This window comes from Sander vitreus, chromosome 2, assembly GCF_031162955.1.
Source record: "Sander vitreus isolate 19-12246 chromosome 2, sanVit1, whole genome shotgun sequence".
Taxonomy (NCBI): domain Eukaryota; kingdom Metazoa; phylum Chordata; class Actinopteri; order Perciformes; family Percidae; genus Sander; species Sander vitreus.
Window position 1 is genome coordinate 29,097,119 of NC_135856.1, and position 20,736 is coordinate 29,117,854.

General features: G+C 41.5%; 1 protein-coding gene across 2 annotated transcripts in view; it reads right to left on the minus strand.

The window, feature by feature from the left end:
* Positions 1-590: 590 nt before the first annotated feature.
* sh3pxd2aa (SH3 and PX domains 2Aa) overlaps positions 591-20,736 on the minus strand; it is a 153,660-nt gene continuing 133,514 nt past the window's right edge. The window contains exons 10-15 of one of the 2 annotated variants that reach the window (XM_078264823.1): positions 17,320-17,437; positions 13,307-13,710; positions 13,178-13,192; positions 12,699-12,748; positions 12,081-12,200; positions 591-9,529 (exon numbers count right to left, since the gene is read on the minus strand). In XM_078264823.1, the coding sequence (XP_078120949.1) occupies positions 7,514-9,529; positions 12,081-12,200; positions 12,699-12,748; positions 13,178-13,192; positions 13,307-13,710; positions 17,320-17,437 (2,723 nt within the window). In that variant the 3' untranslated portion in view covers positions 591-7,513. The remainder of the gene's footprint in view (positions 9,530-12,080; positions 12,201-12,698; positions 12,749-13,177; positions 13,193-13,306; positions 13,711-17,319; positions 17,438-20,736) is intronic. The other variant, XM_078264831.1, reaches the window with a different exon arrangement.

The window sequence follows — 20,736 nt, forward strand, 5'->3', positions numbered from 1 at the left end:
AAGCGCCCCGCCGCAGAATGCGGGCAGCCGCCGTGTTCTTTATTAGGACGCTGTTAACGCCGCAGGATCGTCAAACTGGCACAGGTTAATTAAGACACACAGTTGTGCTGATTAGAAACAGGGACTCGAACAGAGACAAAGAAAAGTGCCACAAAGACACAGCTGGGCGCCTCGTTCCTCGACACAGCCTGTTTTTAATTGCAGCTGGGAGACGGCTCCCGCTGATGCCCGCTGGCGCGTCAAACAACTGCGATTGTGTGAGGAAGTTATCAGGGTGACATGAACAAACAGCATTCCCTGCTTCACAGGCTCGGGATTGTTCTAGCCCAAGCTCTGCGGCTTCGCTTCTTCTCTCCACCATTAAAAAACCTACAAAATCATCTCCCTAAATACCTCAAACCTGCTCTCGCACACTTACAACAACTTTCTTATCAAACCTACCCCTCTTTCTATCAAACAACTGCCTTTATAAACTCAGAAATCACCCAATTCCAGAGCTAGGTGCTGTTGACTTTTGAAGCCATTTTGTTCCATTATGAATTAACGCTTTATTCATTAGATGGGAACAAACGCTTCGAATCCTGTGGCACTTAGGGAAACCACTATTCTTTTTGTCTTCTTCCAAAAAAACTTTTTCAGCACCGAGCCTGACTCTCACACCCTCAGGGCTACATAAGATCTGAAGACACTGACAGTAAAAGAAGCTACAATCAGAAGTAAGGAATCCGTTTTTTTAAAGTTATTCTATAGACGGAGACTGAGAGTGAGAGAAGCTCCTGGAGTGTGAACTGGATCATCATTTGTCTCCCACTGTCTTGCAGTTTCTTGCAAAGCAGCTTGGAAAACATGAAATGCTGCAATTAAAACATTGTTTGGAGTAATGAGATCACAGCTCCGGTCCGGCAGTGGACAGATCATTAGGTGTGGGGTTTATTGAAGAGTCGGATAAAATGGGCTCCTTGTTGGAAGGAATTAGTTTAGTAAAGAGTAGAAACTGTTCCCACTAGTCTTTCATCTCGCTCCTATCAAAGCTCTCGCTCCTCTCACCCTGTCTCCTAGAATCCACTATCTGATCCATCTTGTGTTTCCCCTGCATCCTGCTCTCACGAATCCTCATCCTTGACCTCCGAATCCTCCTTCTCCTGAGTGCACCTGCAAACAATCCATCTCATCGTGCAAAAACATGCATGCGCGCACGCACGCACACGCACGCACACACACACACACACACACACACACACACACACACACACACACACACACACACACACACCCCTTCCAAACCTTTCTGGATATCTCAGTCATTTCACCGGGAATAAACTTCTCAGCTGTGTCGAGGAAGGAGAGATGGAAACATGTGGTAAGAGAAAGAAAGAAAAAAAAAAAAAAGGGAAGCGGGAAGCAGAAAGGAAGTGTAGCCACAAGGAATAGCCTACGCTATGGCAGCAGCTAGTGTTTGGGATTACAGAGATTAAGGTGCTTCACGTCTGAGAGGTGCCTTTCATTTGTTCAAATAAAAAGAGAGCGGGGAGTGAAACGCAGTGCCGGCGTGGCGGAGCAGTCTCGGCCGGCTGACCTGTGGGAATACGGTATGTGGAGAAACCCATATATTTCCTCTGGCGTGTCATCGCTGAGTGTGTGTTGGCATGTGCGCACACGAGGAATACAAAGAAATATTACCACCGCCAAAATCCATTTCCATTCTGACAGTTATAAGAGCGCTGTTGATGAAATAGGCTGAACTGCTATGAAGCCTGTCATTTAAAGGAACAGTTAGACATTTTTGGTAAGTACATGTATTTGCTTTCTTGCAGAGAGTTCGATGGGAAGATTGATGCCACTCTCGTGACTTTACGCTAAATATAAAGCTAAAGCCAGGAGATAGTTAGCAACATAGCTTAGCAAAAAGACTGGAAACAGGTGTTAACAGCTAACCTGGTACTGTCCAAAGAAAACTAAATCCATCCACAAGCACCTCTAGAGTACATCTCATATTTGTTTGATACAAAGAGTAAAAAAGACTAATTGTGGTGTTATGGGGGTGTATGAGCTGGAATATTTCTTGGCCAGGTGCAGTGATTTCCTAGCATCTTCTTTTCTTTCTTTTCAACCAAGTGTAAAACTACTACGTTGTTGCTTTAACAAGTGTTAAGTAGTAAGTACTGCACTTTTTCTAACCTAAGATAAGCTAACTGTCTCATGTCTTTTGCTTCTTATTTAAAGATTCCCTACAGACATCGTTTAAGACATAAAAATGCTCTGCTTTGAATTATAATGTGTCTGATATGTTTTTTTTCCCAACAAAACAGTTAAATGACCTTGTTCAAAATCCTTACAATTATATCTACTTTTTCTGCCTTATTAATTTCCAGAATCTATGCATATGCAAATATTTCCTCACATCAAAGGTTTAACTGCTGAGCTGTCTCCTACTTCACTGGATTCTCATTTAATTCTCAGTGCAGTTCACTGAAGGCTTCAAATTTCCACATCACACTTGCATAAGTTGCACACATAAGGTGCTTCTCACGTCCCTTATCTGGTAGCTCCTCAGTCCTCGGCTGAACCGGAAGTTGTTCTGGCCCTCCATCGTGAAGGCCGTCTCAAAGCTCTTATTCCTGCCTCGAGGATTGAGGAGCTAGGACGGAGGATGGATCTCCCAGGAGCTATGAGCGAGGATACACGAGAGAAGCCTTCCCAGAAGCCGTGCAGCTGAAAGCCGTTGCTAACTCCACCCATACAGCTGACAAATTCACGTGACGCTACAGAGGAAAGGATGTCTCATCCCACTAAAAACAGATTTCTTCGTTTCCTCTCTCCTCCCATTCCTCGTTTCTCTCCCATGCTTCCTCTGTGGGAGGGAGTAAGATGCAAGGAAGGGAGGAAAGTGGAGGAGCCGAGGATGCAGTTTAAGGGAAGTGAGACGGACCCATAAACTGTAAAATAATGGACAGAGCTTCCGGGCCTATAAAATGAAAAACCAATGCTGAAGTGCCTTAAACCTGCATTCTATCTAATTTCCAGCAGGGAGTGACTCCACTGGCTCCAAAAAGAAGACCGTTTTAATAGAAGTCTGTGAGAAAATGACCCTTCTTCCTCCTAGATTTATTACCTCAGTAAACAACCAGTGTCGCACTGTCGTCCAAAAAAACCCTCACCTTTTGTTTTAAAAAAAAACAAGATGGCGACGGCCAAATTGCCAAACTCAAGGCTTCAAAACAGCAGTCCACAAACCAATGCCTGATGTCACGGCTGCTACATCCATTATCTTTACAGCCTATGGTTGCACACTGGACCACGATTGGCCTCTACTTGTGATGTCACAGAATCATGCTGGTATGTTTGAGTGGAGGGTGACTTTAACGACATGAGCGTGGCAGGAATCTTCTCATCTAACTCTCGGCAAGAAGACAAATCAGGGTATTATAACCACTAAGGTGGAGTTTAACTAAAAACTATCCCAACAAAAGGATTTATGGACATAAGCCCCCTCAGCTATAGAGGGAACTCTATGTATTGGCCTGTACACTCAGAAAGTCTTTAGCACAATGACATATTTACCTGTAGCACATGGATAAGGCCTGCCTAAGGTTAAGCAAAAAGAATTTATAATTTTTAATAATTTTATAATTTTTTCTATTTTTGGCGTACGTCCTGGAAGTTGATGGATTGAACTGAAATGGCCAGAAGCGGTGTTCATCTCCCCGCTGTGCTGTTTACCGCCAAGACTCTCCCGTCGACGGTTCCAAATGTCACCTTTTGCCGTGGTGATTTGTGAGAAGTCTGACTTGGTTTGACAATGGAGGGGGTAAATATCGAAAGAGGCCTCGGCGTAGGTGCAGAGAGGACACATTCCAGAAAAACAAAACAGAAAAAAAGAGGATAACAACAACAACACAGAAACAAGAAACTATCAAAATCCCATTCAGGCACGAACGTGACAGCTCAGAGCAGGGCCACTGAGGCCCCTGATGATGGGCCCATGACTCTCCATCTGTGAAGACCCCAGACAGATGGCTGTAATGTCAATACAGAATGGGTCAGTGGGTTTCTGCCATGCCATTCACAGATTCCTGTCCACTGCAGGAGGAGCAGAGATTCTCATGCTCGTTGGTATAAAAGTCCATCACGTCAGGAGATAATGAGATGTCACATACGACTGCTTTGGTCCAATGAGTTCTCCAATGCTTTTAGAGCATGTCACATCTGCTCTTCAAGATTGACTTAAAATGATACACTTGAAATGATGGCAAAAGCTCATGACTGGCAGTTTGACTGGGAATATCTACTCCCAACAGATGTAATGGCATGGTTCACGTTTTTTTTCCTAGACCTGTGATATTTTTCCTCTTGTTGAAGCATGATGTGTTTCTTATCTATTGCACATTTCCTCGTGGGTACATTTCAGAATTTGACAAAAAGTGGAAATAAGAAAAAAAAAGAAAGAAGGTAAAAGCATGAATAAAGATAGATGCTACACAGCTAAATGTATGCTTGATACATAACGATTCCCTTGCTATTTCATCCAAGTAAATTCAGCCCAAATCAAAAACACAAGCAATATGCAATTATAATATGTGCTGGAGCGAAATGTACAAAGTGATTGAACACATTTACATAATGCCTTCGTCTCGATGGGAAGGGGCCTTGTTGCCGGACAGCAAGTATCAAAATCCTAATTCTTAATCTTATTATTTTTAGGTACTTATATGGTTAGCTTTTTAATTTTCATATACCATAATGAATGGAAATTCCTCACATATTTGACTAAATTATGTAATTTTTGATTTTTTTTTTTCTTGACTGCTGGGTGAGCATTTTGCATACTAAGGCGAGTGAAGTCCAATTTGTGTGACAAGGATAATCTGTACAATGCTTTACATTAATATTTTGAGTGGGGGAATAAGGTGATTGTCAAACCGTAATAAGAAATACAACTATTTATAATAAATACACACAAAATCAGGCATTATGTAAAGCACAATAAAGATGAAGGAAGTGCCCATGATTTGCTAAAGTTGCAGCACACAGCATAGAGGGGAAAAAAGGAAACTTTTAAATTTAAAAAAAAAAATAAATTATGGTCCAATACAAGACACGTGCTACAAAAATATTTTAGCTGCACTGAGCTTTCAAAGAAAAAAAAGAAAAATGCTGTACAGTTTTTTTTAGTGAGACTCACTGACCAGCAGTGCATTTCTTATTGCACTGAGGTAGGATGGCTGGTAAGCCTTGTGGATGGGATAACAATCCAGTTGTAGTACCTTTGACCTCCCACAAGAGATCTCTATTTCTCCAATTCTAGTCCAACTTTGGCATGGCCATTGTCATATAGAGAACTCATTACAGAGTTCCACCTCTCATTTGAGGTGAAGGGGAAAAAAAAGAGAGAAATTAAATCATTACCAAAACGTATTCAATAAATAATATGCTGAGTATTTACTGCATCTTTACATTAATGCACCGTAAAAACAGGTTTAAAGGGCACTAATTCACAAAACAGAACCACTTCGTTCCTCGTTATTGCCACTGTGTGATCACAGAGTAACAGATTGACAAACAAAAACAAATATGGTTTTCGCTAAAATAGATAACTGCGATCTAGCAGGTACTGTACTTTAATACTGTGATACTGTCCAGCAGAAACATAATAAAGAGTTAGTGTTCAGCCTCATACAGAGAGCTCACACCGCTCATTAGAAAATGTATTTCAGCAGTCTTGAACATCAGCCATTTGAATTTTGAAAGTTGGATTTTAGCTCAGAAATTCTCATATTTTATTTCTGCATTTGGGGAGAATTATTTCTGACTTGGTATTTTTAGGTGATTGGTAAGTCTTGTTTTTATGATCTTATAATATATTATATAAAACCTAACTATAATTTGGAAGATGTGAAAAAAATCCCTAAACTTTGAAACAAATTGATACACTGTCTTCTATTTAATGTCAAAACCCATACTGCACCGCAATATCTATTACAACTTACTTGTTTACTTCTAGTTTCATAGATTTATATTTTGAGAAAATGTGTGCTTCCAGGTATTGTTTTTTTCTCGTTTTAGGCATGTTGTTGAATAAACTGTATTACTTGTACCATAAATAAATAGTAAAATCACAAAAAATAGCCAATGAAATGACATTTCTCTTTGGTTTGATCACATTTTGGGATAAATGCTATGCAAATATGTCCCTGGGATTCAATTATTTCACCGCATTTCCAGTACGTATTCAATACATCTCAACAACAGTGGTATTATTATATGTATACAAAACAAAATATATACAAATCAAATATTCCTGGAACTACCCACTACAGTAAACCTAAACCTTTGTAAACTAATTGTTTTCTTATTTTTTCCTATTAGGTTGTTAACTACCAAGATATGAGGTGGTTTTGTTACAAGTTACAAGTTGTTCCATTGATTTTCCAGAAAACTAAAACATGCAACTGTTATTTTCAAGTTTCACAGGTTTTCTTTTAATACATTTTTTATCCCAGATAGTTACATCTGGGATTAAAAGCATGAATATTAACATATTTTTCTGGGGCTTGATGATCTACGACAAAACTAAGCCAATTTCTGAAACCTGAGCACCTGAATCATGCATATTTTACCAGTGTTAGCTGGTACATGACATGAGGCAGGAGCTTTAACTTTTCCAATTCGAGGCTGTCGGTGGATAAACAGATGTCACAAGAAAGCAGAAATAATTCTCTAAGGAAGACTTGCACCAACACAAGGCATTATAACATGAACAATGAAACGAAAAAAACAAACAAAAAAAACCAACTGAAAACGAGATTAAAAAGTTCTTTTAGTTTGGCTTGAAACAAATCAATTCTCTGGTGACTGAGTCACTTAAATCTCTGTTTTTCTTTCTTTAATCTGCGTTGGACCAATTAAAGAACTCTAGATCGAAACTTTGCACTTTGTTTGCACTATAGTGGAGCTCTTAACTGGGTATGGAATTATTCTTGGTGGTGTTCATAGGCCTATGGCACTCTTAAAAGATTTGGTTGATTTCATGTTTTGCCATCCACCATTTAGGACCTCCATTCAGGTGATCAAATACAAAAGGCACTTATCGACCATCAGACTCAGTGATGGGCAGGAATAAGCATAACCATTACCCTGCTCAACGTCTGTATTACATGACGCAAACCTCTTTAAGAGGTTATCACTCCCATTCATACCATGTTATCTCAAAGACACTGTCCTCTTCAAATGTCTTCACCCAAGAATGACCAATCCCACATTTATGTCTCTCAAATATTTAAAATCTTTACACTCCTCTTCGTATACGTTTTAGTAAACCAGCACTAAAAGTGTCCTTCCTCATCAGATTTAACATCTTTCTTTTTACACACAGTCATGAATGTACATTTTTCAAGGACATATTGCTTACGGGAGATTGCAGGTAACATTCCTAAAGAGTGATGCCACCGACGTCCTTGGAGACATCAAAAGGGGGAGGTGGGAGGAAGGGTAGGGGAAGAATGTGGGGTTGGTTTTATTTTTTCCGCTCTAGGTAGTTGGAGGGAACCCAGCCCTTGCGGGGAAGCAGGCTGTCCTGCACCTGGCAGTACCACCAACCATTGGGGTTTCTTTCCAACACCTCCAGACAGGTGCCCTCAGTAAAACCCATTGTTTCCTCATCACCACGATAGTCAGCGATGGACACGTACACATCCCTGCCAAGGTTATTGTGGATCAGTTGGCTCTTCTCTATGGGCTTGGGTCGAACTGTGGACACAGGGATGCCGTTGCGTTGGTTAACTCTGCTAAGGGCGTCCTGGACATTGCTTGTGCTGAATGCGCTCCCTGAGGACCCCAGGCCGGAGCGCTCGGCAGGCCTCGTCTGACTTTCAACAACCACATGTGGCCGCACGGTGCTGAAGGAGGCATTTCGGCGGACACCAAGGGTGGCAGAACCAGAGCCATAGTGATCACTTCTGCCGAGAGACTCATTTCGTCTCAGAGACCCTGTCATGTAGTGAGAATCCTTGGCTGGCTGTGTTGTGGTCACAAATACAGACTGAGGCCTCACTGCCACCTGGCGAACCCCGTTCCTCATCCGAACACCTCCATTAACCATCCCTGACGGCTTCGAGAAGCCACCCGGAGGCTTGGAAGGAATTGGCGGAGTGTTCCTTCTCAAGCCTTGATGCTGTTGGCTCAGACCTTGGATATTGATGTTATTGAGGGCCAAAACATGCTGCTCGTTTTTCTCCAGGCTGTTGGACTTACTCCCTCCACTCCCGTGTCCATCTAGGTCCAACCCACCTGCATCGCCAACTTGTCTGACAGGTTCCAGGTAGTACGAGGGAGCCCAGCCCTCCTCGGATCCCCATCGGATGTACCACCAACCGCTCTCCTGCTTCTCCAGAACCTCAACCTCCACCCTGGCTGGAAAGCTGATCTCAGAGTCCTGGACCTTCTTATAGGCATCCAGGGAGCGGTAGAGATTGGGGCCTTCCACGTCTGAGTCACCACGGCTCCCTTTGGAGTAAACCGAAGAGAGATCTGAGGTACTGCGTGAACACATCGAGTCCTCTGATGAGATGACGGAGGCTGTTTCAGAGTCGTCCCCACGAGTAGGTTTGAGGCCATGAGGCCGGAACTGATTTGTAGGCCTCAGCTGCCGTCTCAAAGAGCTGATGTCCATCCTCTCAGGACTCTGGGGTTCTGATTTGGTCAGGAGTGGTTTAGGTCTGACAGAAGGCTTGGGCCTGGTCGAGGGGCTCTGACCTATTCTCTGCTCCACATCCCGGCTTAAGAAAGGACCTTTCTTGGGGCCTCTGCTCAATTCATCTGATGAAGAGTGGGGGCTGTTGTCCTGCGACCTGAGGCTGATATCTATGTGTCTGCCCAGGGTCTGGCTTCTCCGGTTCATCTCTGGCGTCATGGTCTTCATGGGTCTACCAGCTACAGGTGAAGATCCTGAGGGCTTGCGTGGGACTGTGGAGGAACGGTAGCTCCTTGGGGAATTTGGCTCACTGGAACCTTTGACTGAAGTTCTTTCAACACTACTGCTTGGCCTGAAGCCGTCATTCTCATAAATACACTCCTCTTTTGCAACCTCCTCTACAGACCTGAAAGATGCTCTTCGATGAGTGAACACAGGGGACGCCTTGCAGACAGGAGGAGAGGCCTTGCAGGAAGGAGGGGAGCGGCGGTACTTGTCGCTGACCACATTGCTGATCTTCACATCCAGGGCGCGCTCATCCTTTAGGGAATCTGTGTCTGATTCACCTTCGCATCCAATTGCAGGAACATCATATTCAGGTTCCTCGTACACAGGCCTGCTAGCCGGCTCTGAAACTGTAGAGTTAGCAGGAGGGGGAGCCTCCTCAGACTCTTGTTTTTTGACAGGTGGAGCTGGCGGTGGGACTTTGGGCCGGGTCAGGGTGCTGGTCCGACGGCTGAGGTTGGGCTTCTTACGCTTGTCGATGTAGGAGCAGGGGGCCCAGCCCTCCATCTCTCCAATCTGCACATACCACCAGCCCCCAGGGTTCTTTTCTATTACCTACACAACAAGACATGAAAGATAAAAGCTAAATAAAGAAGTATTTTTCTTTCTTTAGGATTTGTTAAACTTGCTAAACAACGGAATGGAAGGGTTATGGTTTAGAGTTAGATGATCAGGTGCTCCAAGACTGCTGTAATTACATCTGATATTGCAGTAGTTTTGCAAAGATACAGTGGTGAGAGAAATATTCAGATCCTTTACTTAAGTAAAACTACTAATAACACACTTTAAAAATACTGTTACAGGTAAAAGCCCTGCATTGAAAATGTTACTTATGTAAAAGTATGAAGGTATCATCAGGAAAATGTACTTGTATTAAAAGTAAAAGTACTCAATGCAGAAATATGATTACATTTCAGAAACTGCAAAATAATCAAAACAGTTCTTTCAATCAACTACGTGTTTTATCAGCTAATCAATTCAAGCTTTATTTGTAGGCCTATATAAATTATATTGTTGGGTAGTTTTATTTATAATAAAATTGTTTTTTATAAACTACATGTGTTTTGTCTGCAAAAAATGTAATTTGTGACATAAATCACTTGAGATGTCAGATTAATGTAGTAGAGTAAAAATTACAATATTTCTCTGTAGCGGAGTAGAAGTAGAACGTGGCATGAAAAGAAATGACTCAAGTAAACTACAAGTACCTCAAATATGTACTTAAGTACTATTCTTGAGTAAATGCACTTAGTTACATTCCACCACTGCAAAGATATTAATGACAAAAGTTAATTTTGCTAGCTATACATAACAGAAAAAAACCTTGAAGGAATCTGTTATCTTCATCTCTCTACCTGAGTCGCTGCAGAGCGAATTCTCTCTACATCATCTCGTTCAAATGCAAATCTCAATGCCACATCTCTATTGCCGTAGCTTTCCTGTCTATCTGAGGAGCACACCGTTGACATAGAGTGGGGAGAACAAGTATTTGATACACTGACAATTTTGCAGGTTTTCCTACTTACAAAGCATGTAGAGGTCTGTGAGAGACGGAATCTAAAACAAAAATCCAGAAAATCACATTGTATGATTTTTTAATAATTAATTTGCATTTTATTGCATGACATAAGTATTTGATCACCTACCAACCAGTGAGAATTCCGGCTCTCACAGACCTGTTTTTCTTTAAGAAGCCCTCCTGTTCTCCACTCATTACCTGTATTAACTGCACCTGTTTGAACTTGTTACCTGTATAAAAGACACCTGTCCACACACTCAATCAAACAGACTCCAACCTCTCAACAATGGCCAAGACCAGAGAGCTGTGTAAGGACATCAGGGATAAAATTGTAGACCTGCACAAGGCTGGGATGGGCTACAGGACAATAGGCAAGCAGCTTGGTGAGAAGGCAACAACTGTTGGCGCAATTATTAGAAAATGGAAGAAGTTCAAGATGACGGTCAATCTCCCTCGGTCTGGGGCTCCATTCAAGATCTCACCTCGTGGGGCATCAATGATAATGAGGAAGGTGAGGGATCAGCCCAGAACTACATGGCAGGACCTGGTCAATGACCTGAAGAGAGCTGGGACCACAGTCTCAAAGAAAACCATTAGTAACACACTACGGCGTCATGGATTAAAATCCTGCAGTGCACGCAAGGTCCCCCTGATCAAGCCAGCGCATGTCCAGGCCCGTCTGAAGTTTGCCAATGACCATCTGGATGATCCAGAGGAGGAATGGGAGAAGGTCATGTGGTCTGATGAGACAAAAATAGAGCTTTTTGGTCTAAACTCCACTCGCCGTGTTTGGAGGAAGAAGAAGGATGAGTACAACCCCAAGAACACCATCCCAACCGTGAAGCATGGAGGTGGAAACATCATTCTTTGGGGATGCTTTTCCGCAAAGGGGACAGGACGACTGCACCGTATTGAGGGGAGGATGGATGGGGCCATGTATCGCGAGATCTTGGCCAACAACCTCCTTCCCTCAGTAAGAGCATTGAAGATGGGTCGTGGCTGGGTCTTCCAGCATGACAACGACCCGAAACACACAGCCAGGTTAACTAAGGAGTGGCTCCGTAAGAAGCATCTCAAGGTCCTGAGTGGCATAGCCAGTCTCCAGACCTGAACCCAATAGAAAATCTTTGGAGGGAGCTGAAAGTCCGTATTGCCCAGCGACAGCCCCGAAAGCTGAAGGATCTAGAGAAAGTCTGTATGGAGGTGTGGGCCAAAATCCCTGCTGCAGTGTGTGCAAACCTGGTCTAGAACTATAGGAAACGTATGATCTCTGTAATTGCAAACAAAGGTTTCTTTACCAAATATTAAGTTCTGCTTTTCTGATGTATCAAATACTTATGTCATGCAATAAAATGCTAATTAATTGCTTAAAAATCATACAATGTGATTTTCTGGATTTTTGTTTTAGATTCCGTCACTCACAGTTAAAGAGTACCTATGATAAAAATTACAGACTTCTACATGCTTTGTAAGTGGGAAAACCTGCAAAATCGGCAGTGTATCAAATACTTGTTCTCCCCACTGTACATATTCAGTGAGCCCTGACTGTCTAATCTCAGTGACAATAATGCAGATCTGGCCTCTTACATCAGCTTTTTGTCCTCCACGGAAACTGATGCCATCGGAGATTGAGGACTGGAAATCTGCTATAGTGTAATACTCTGCTTCCACAGCAGGGGGCTCTGGTGGCTTGGGTAACTGGAATCCCTGTGCAGCAAAGAGGAGAGATGTGAGCAGCTGACATCATATCTAACCAGCATTATATTATGTCTGACTATGTCTTAAGAATGAGTATGACCAAAGGCATAATATGGAGGCTGCATATGATGATAATATAAACATATAATAGTATGTATAGTATTTATGTGTGGGCAGTGGTAGATTCAGATAATCAAAGACATGCTGAAATGATGCTTTTGGTGTTACTGTGCTTTAACGGTGCTATGCCAACTCTCACAGCAACCTGGGAGCTAATTAATAATCTTTCGTTTTTATGTTTATATTCTTATTTACTGTATTTATACTGCTTTTGTAAAAATATTTTTCAGCTAGAACCTGTGTTTGTAAATGTGCTACAACATTCTTTACTGTGATCAAAGGTAGATCGGTGATGCCTACTGTATATGTTTCTGTTGAATAACAATCATATTAAAGAAAGCCCTCTTGGGTCTTGTTAGGAAGCAGTAGCTTGTGAAGTTGTCTTACCAAGTTGCTTTCTCTTCGTGGGGGAGGTTTTTGTCTCAGATTTGGAGACCCTGACAAACAAAGAAACATCCCATTAAAACATATTTGTAATACACCTAACCTACATCAAACAACTGTGGAGTCATATTTGTGCCTCATTCCTGTGTGCGCAAAGAAAGAAATACTTATACCATTGCACCAGCCTTAAGTGCTGGCAGTCTCAAATTAAAATGTTCTTTGAGTGATAATTTCTCTATAAAATATAATTTATGTACTTGAAAAACACATGCTCAGGAATAAGGCACAAATATAATGCCATAAGGAACATGAGCTGGTAAACAAAAATTGGACATAGATTCTTAGTACGTGAGTAAAATGGAAATCCACACACCAAGCCCACAATCCCATGTTAAATAGCCTCATAGATTAGTGTGACAGAGTATATGCAATTAGATTACACCACCATCACCATTAGATACACCATCAGCCATGTAGCTTACCTATAGCATCAAAGCCTACACAAAAGGAAAATAACATGTCTTAATGTCTGATACAAACACTACAAATCCTCCTCTTTGCTGCAATGCATTTACTGCTCGATTGTCTCCTAACACACCATAAATGCTTACCAATTTCCACTCTATGAGGTGCCACTCTGGCAACAGCTGGGGACCCTGGCTCACCCCTCCCTTTATTTTCATTTAGGGCAGCACTCGCTGCTATTCCCAGACATGGGCTGTTGGTGTCACGGCCGGCACTCAGCCTCCTGCCCGTCTCAGCGTTGATTTCAGAGTTATAGGGCATGGGCAGGCTGATCTCGCTCTTGGAGATGTGGCGCTCGGGCGTGGTGCTACCCTCTCTGTCTGTCTGGATGTCCTTCTCACTGACCGACTTCTTTTGTAACAGGTTGCTGATCTCCATGATGTTGCCGATGATCTCCACGGGGCCTGTCAGGGTCTTCTTGCGGGGGGAGAAGTCCTCTTTCACCTTTTTCAAGTAGGAGGCAGGGGCCCAGCCCTCTTTCCCTAAGTATCTGTGGGTAAAATGCATAAAGACAGGATATCTTTATAGTGTATGTTCTTGAATTTTCCCCTGTTTTCTATCATTTAAGGAGGCACTGCACCAATTGTACGCATAAACGTCACTTTATGGGGGCATGGAGTTTGAAAGATGTGGACATTTACCAGGCATTATGGGAAATGTAGGATCCAGAGTTTTGGGATATTTACTTATACAAGGGACAAAAATATCTGGATATTTTAGCCTCTGTTGCGTGATGTTTACCACTCTTTTATTAATCTGCCTTTTGTGAGCCCCCCAGTTGGAAGTGCAATACTAAATCACCAGAGTACCCCTTTAAGATAGGGCACAAAGTATAAGTTGGACCATAAATCATACCTAGAATGAATAAACAACTTAATTTCTACATTTTCTGGCATTTCAGTAATCAATAAAATACACCAAATAAGATACTGTGTATTGAAAAACAGACACTATTTTAATTCTAGTGACATGGAGGTAGCCGAAGGCAAGTAAACACACTCAATATGCAAAGAGACACTGCTTCCCCACATTTCAACATTCATTGTTAAGCTAAATGAGTCATTTTAGAATGCTTTGTGAAACAATAAATAATGTTTCCATTAGTCATTTGCCTGAAGGTGAGCCATTTTCTGCTCAGAAGAGATGTGATCATTTCTGCTTCCCTGTTGCATGACTCCAAATGCACGACCACTAGGAGTCCCCATAACCTGATACTATGCACCTTTTTTCTTCTATTTTCGTCTATTAGCCATCAAATGGAAACAGAAAGACTGCAAGGCCAAAATGCATATATGAGACTGCGTTTGAAAGCTAAATTATTCTAGTGACCGAAAATGGGCTTGTTTAGCATGTGATTAAAACACCACCTACACTACATCAGTTCAAACATGGTTCAAAACAGTTATTTACCCCTAGTCTATAATAAGTCATATTTTAACAACAATAACTAAGACATGCTTAATGCCACACTATGTAAAACACCACACATACTTTCTACATCTTGTTAACAACACCTGTATAAAGTTTAAGACCTCTAGGCCTAATCCTATGGGAGCTAGGGAGTTTCAGTATGTGGTCCCCTGAACCTCTCCAAGTAAACAAATTGTGCTAAATGCTTTTATACTGAACTTAGCAGACAGTTAACACAACGATATTCAGAACTTGGAATAATATTCATGAAAAACGCCTTTGATTCTTTTGATCGGTGAACATTTACGGACCAGAGAAATATATATAGGCCATTAATGGATCCAGATTTAACATTTAGGACCAGCTCACAGGTAGGGAATCACCATGATTTATCATCTCTTTTGATTATTAGCATGAGCACTAGGATTATGAATCATGCTTTAGTGCTCAAATAAACATTTGAACAAACATCAGCATGATCAGAACTACCTAAAATGACAGAAACCATCTTTGGGAAAAATGTATTTGAGCTGTGCTTTGATTTGTTAGTTAACCCTGTAGGTTTAATGAGGTCCCTAGAACAGAAAAAGGCCACTCTTGGACTTCCCTGTATATAAACGGCCCACTGGGAGCAGCATGACTCCGACTTACATCTGGATTATTATTTCTTGTTGGACAATGGCCTCTGAAACTACTCGTTGTGCAATTGCAATGAGGGCCGAGGCGTGTCAAATCAAGACATGCCAATTTTATTTATATAGCCATAGATAACAAATCACACATTTCCTCAAGGGGCTTTTACAATCCGTTCAGCATATGACAACCTCTATCCTTAGAGCCTCGATTCGGATAAGGAAAATTGCCCAACCAGCTGTTTGAACAAGCGCTTTGTAAACATATTAGCCATTTACTACAAATATCACCCAATCACACATAAGCACCTTTAACAGTGAGTATGTTTGTGGGTATATACTATACGCATATGCTCTTATGTGTGCATGTGTTTGTCACATGCCACAAGACAGCATGTGATAGTAATCAGCTGTGCAGTGGAGCTCCACTCTCTTTAGCCCCCGGGGATACAAGGAAACAAACAAACTGGCAGGAAATACACACTGGCTTGGTAAATGATGCACACATTTGCACAAACAGGCAGGCAGACAGACAGACATGCACATTCAAAAAAATCCCATGCAGCACACCCAGTTCACCTGTGGAGAGCGCCATATGGAAATCTCAATATCATTACGCAAATAATCAACATGTATTTATATACAACTTTAAAGCAACCAATAAGAGCTGCAGTAAAGCGCTGCCTTGATCACAGCACTGACGACCAACAATGTTCTCTGAGGACTGACGTTGGATTGACAAAAAAAGAAGAAGCTTTGGACTGATTCCATTTCTTTCATTTAATGTAACTGTATCCATGTTTCAGATACAGTTCGCAGCTATTGGCCATATCTGGACACATCTTGTCCGACGCCGTTTCCTGTCTTTTCGCAGTGCTTTTTTTTTGGAGATCGCCTCCAAAAGTGCAAATAGAATTAATTCACACACATCTAAGAATCTACCTGTGAATTTTCGGTAACACTTTATAATATCATTATATCATGATCAATAATAGACGGTAAATTGCTAGTTTATTCATCTTTAGTTAATTGTCATTTAACTGTTAGCAAACAGTAATTTTACTGTTAACAAACAATGAAATTATAATTAATAATGTTTACTAATTATTAGTAGTGCTGTAAATTAACAGTTTATTGTTACACACATTATATCCCTCATATACTATATTAGGTATCGGGTAATGATTAAAACATGTTTGTAAACATCTATAAACATTACATAGATAGATGGACCAGATATTCCTAACACTGTTAAGGGTTACTAGTTGGTTTGTAAACCGTCTATAAAGTGTCTGGATGGTTATTATAAAGTTGCAACAGATGACTATGATACCTTGTTAAGTAGTTAATAAATACTTTGTAAACCATCTATGAACATTATCTGGATAGCTATTGTAAAGTTGCGACTGATGTTTTTCATAGTTAGTTATTGGTTAGTTAGTGCTTGGTAAAGCAATGATACATTTTTTGCCCTTCATTAAATTATATAAAAAAATGTATCTATATACATACATACACATATACATGTATGTATGTATGTATGTATGTATGTATGTGTGTGTATATATATATATATATATATATATATATATACACACACACACACACACACACACACACACACACACTAACGGTCAAAAGTTTGGGGTCACTTCCATTCCACTCCATTACAGTTTTTTTAATCAGGGCAGCATTTTTCAGATTACATTATGTGCTTACATAATTGCAAAAGGGTTCTCAACTGTTGTAGAAAGACGTGGCTGATCTATTAATGCAATATCTACATTGCCCATTATCAGCAACCATTCATCCAATGTTCCAAAGGCACATTCTGTTTACTAATCTGATATCATTTTGAAAGGCTAACTGAGAAAACATTGGAGAACCCTTTCGCAATGATGATTATAATTGCAATTATATATATATATATATATATATATATATATATATATATATATATATATATATATATATGTGTATATATGTATGTATATGTGTGAATATATATGCTTTGTTTTTATGAGCTGAGCACCTTTTACTCCTCAGCATTTACTCACCTGATGTACCACCAGCCCTCCAAGTTCTTCTGGATCACCTCCACGGTGACGCCTTTCTCAAAGCTGACTTCATCCTTCCCCTGACTGGTGTGCGGCTGTATGGTCATGTATTTCTCCTCTGCAGGTCAGCAGGGGTAAAGCAAAGAGAAAGAGTAGCAGAGTGAGTCAACTGTTATCATGAAACAGGCTCCCATTGAAGGGGTTAGACCACGTTTATCTTTCCAGAGGTCCTCATGGGGGAAGAAAAAGCAGAGTGTGACCTACTTAAAATGCTCCGACTGTTTCCATAGCAACACAAACACAACCCTCTCCCCCTAGTCCTACACCAGATATCTTCAACAGTCCTTAGAGTTACTGCAGGGGGGGCCTCCAAATTATTGTTAATTTTTTTATTTCTTTTTTGAAAGAATCCAATTAGCAAATATAAATCAACCTATCTGTGAAAAAAACAAAAACATTGATGATATCCTAAGTGGCCTATAGGTAAGGTAGTCACAAAGGCAGCCATCCACAGATACAGTTAATCCTAAAGATTCACTGTGCCACATGCATGTTTAACATTAAAACATGATTCATAAAATCATGCCAACAGTTGTTATTTTTAATAGCTTAATATTTTACGCACTAAAAATAATAATAATAGGCTTTAGGCCACCCACACATTATTGTAGGCCCAGTTTAATATGCAACTTAATGTTATACTATATATGTAGTAGGCGATCCCTGATCCATCTCTCTCAGTTAAGGCTTATAAAACGTTGAAGACCCCTGTCCTACACAATAATGACAACCGGCTCCCTCTACTGGCGGAACCGCTCCTCTTTGCTGCTCGTTTCCTATCCACACCAGGCCTCATTCACTATCTGGACCCTGATCCAATGTTGTCTCCAGAGGGAGATTCCTCTTGTAGCAGCAGCCTCCCTTGAGAAGATATTTGGACCAGGATCTCTCTTCTCAGATCTATATCTGACCGCCACTCCTCTCTCACGCTCTGCTAGTTCTTCCAAGACCCTGTGGGGAAGGAAATTCTACAATTGGCTTAGTGGGGAGCAGTAGAAGGTTAGGGGATTTATAGACACCGAGGCAAAAGATGGGAGCAGAGGAGGAGACAAAAGATTGGCTTCCCAGCAGTGGAAGGGATGATCAGTGGACAGCACCTTGGCTGATGAATTGGTATGGTATGGAGAGGAATACAAATCATCTGTGTATGCAATTTGATGACTGAAGTGGCAGAAAATATGAAGAAAAGGAGGAAGAAATGGCTGTAGGGTCTAAACATTAGACAGGAGAGAATGTGACCTTAGTTGGCTGGAGGTACAGTAATAAAATTGGTCAAGGAAATGTGAAGGGCAGGGATGATATCTCAGAGGTATGTGTACTTATTCATCTGAATGCATGCGTTCAATAGGTGGGGTAGGCCCAGACGGCGGGGATTCAAGTTCCTGTCCTGCCTGTCATTACAGAGCAGCTGAGGTCAATAATGTGGAAGAGTGGAATGTCTGGCCCTGAACCTCAGCTTGCAAAGCATGATGTGTGAAGGTGTGTATGTGTGTGTGTGTGTGTGTGTGTGTGTGTGTGTGTGTGTGTGTGTGTGTGTGTAGGGGTTGGGGCGAGTGCTTGCGAGACAGGGAATAACAAATGGGTTGGCTTACAGAGAAATCTGGAACGTCTACCTAAATGTGTGTGTTTGTTACGTGTTTATATCGATGTACTACTAGCCTGGATCAACGGAAGTACATTTCTAGGATACAGTTTCACATCCGATGTCAGGCTTTGCCCCTCTCCTTCCGCTCTCTGTGTGTTGTTGTTCTCAAAATCGCTTCGCTACGGAAAACAACACACTTTGAGCTAGCAGGCTACACGCTGAAAATGGCAAGTTTTGAAGAAATGCAATTGGATCGTGCAACAAGGCAGGCCTGCTTGGTTCTTTTGGGGAATGATTGTAAAGATTTATAAAGAATAAGTTTACAGCATTTACTCTCTAACTGGGATGTTTGGGACAGATTAGTGGGAATTGCTGTGGACAAAGTACACACGGCGATACATTTGTAAGAGCAATATGACGTTTAACCATCATGTATCCTGGTATTTAAATAGCTTATGTTACTGTAATGTGTGAACAGTTAACTTCATTTAATATTGTATGTGGCATTTTCTTTTGTGGGGTGCAAATGTTCCACCGAAACAAGTTCCTACTAACAAACTCTTTGGCACTGTGTGTGTTGTGTAGTTTATCATGTAGTTGCTTTTAGTTCCCTGAAGACCGAAATAAAAGATGAACGATTCTATAAATCACATCTGCGTGTGTCTTCATGAGCTGTACACGTGCCTCAGTGTCCATCTTTGTGTGTGTGTGTGTGTGTGTGTGTGTGTGTGTGTGTGTGTGTGTATGTGTGTGTGTGTGTGTGTGTGTATGTGTGTGTGTGTGTGTGTGTGTTGGCGCCGGCATCACACTGCAGGGACAGAACAGTGAGTTGAGAGGTCAGTGGGATTCTATAAATCAGATTAGGGACCTCCTGTAAATGATAGCAGTCAAGGCAGGGCGGAGGACGGCAGGTTTGTGTTAAACTTTGGAGTGCGAGACGCCACCCCTCCCGAGTGCACAGTGAGGTCACTTGGCTGTCAGTAGCCAATTAACATCCCCAGAGAGGTCAAGACACCCTGACCTGGCTTTGTGTGCGAGCACAGGGGAGTCAAAAAGAGATGTGCTGTAATTTAATATTGGTTCCGAGCGTGCACTTGTTTTATTGTCAAGATCTCCGGCTCACACCCCCTCTTCTTTATGAAGTGTAACGAAAAAGGGAAAGAAGTCTGTGTCAGCAAACAGGCTGCAGAGTATACGGCTGTTCTCTTCCATTAGCAAATTACATCCTGCGAGAACATAAATCCTTCGTGATTGCTCTTTGTTTTTGTCCTTTGCCAGTGCTCCTAAATCAAACTGTATCTCAAGTGTCTGTGCAGAGCTGTAAAACCTCACTCACACATTTCTTATCGCTAGCTCAGCAATGCATTATCAGGCAGGGACAGTAGTGTCTCCATTCACATAGCAAAAAGGGGGGGAACAGGGATGAGAAGAGAGTGGGGAGGGTAAGAATGAGAGGCTGAAATTTGGCATGGGTCAAATATCAGCTTCTCAAACTTTCATAGTGAAATGCATGGAATCTTGCCTTTGGTTGTCTTAACTTTCTGGCACTCACATTATTCCCAATAGCAAACCCAAGCCATTGGATGTGCCAAGCAATTAAACACCAACACAAACCACTACTGTACCTGCACACAGCTGTATTTGATTTAGGGATAACTGAAGCACTGTTGAACCCAGACAGACAGCGTCCAGTAATTGGACAGCATGTCAACAGACAGTAACACAGTCAGAAAGTGAAGTGTGGTGGTGAATGAAAAAGTTGGAAATGACAT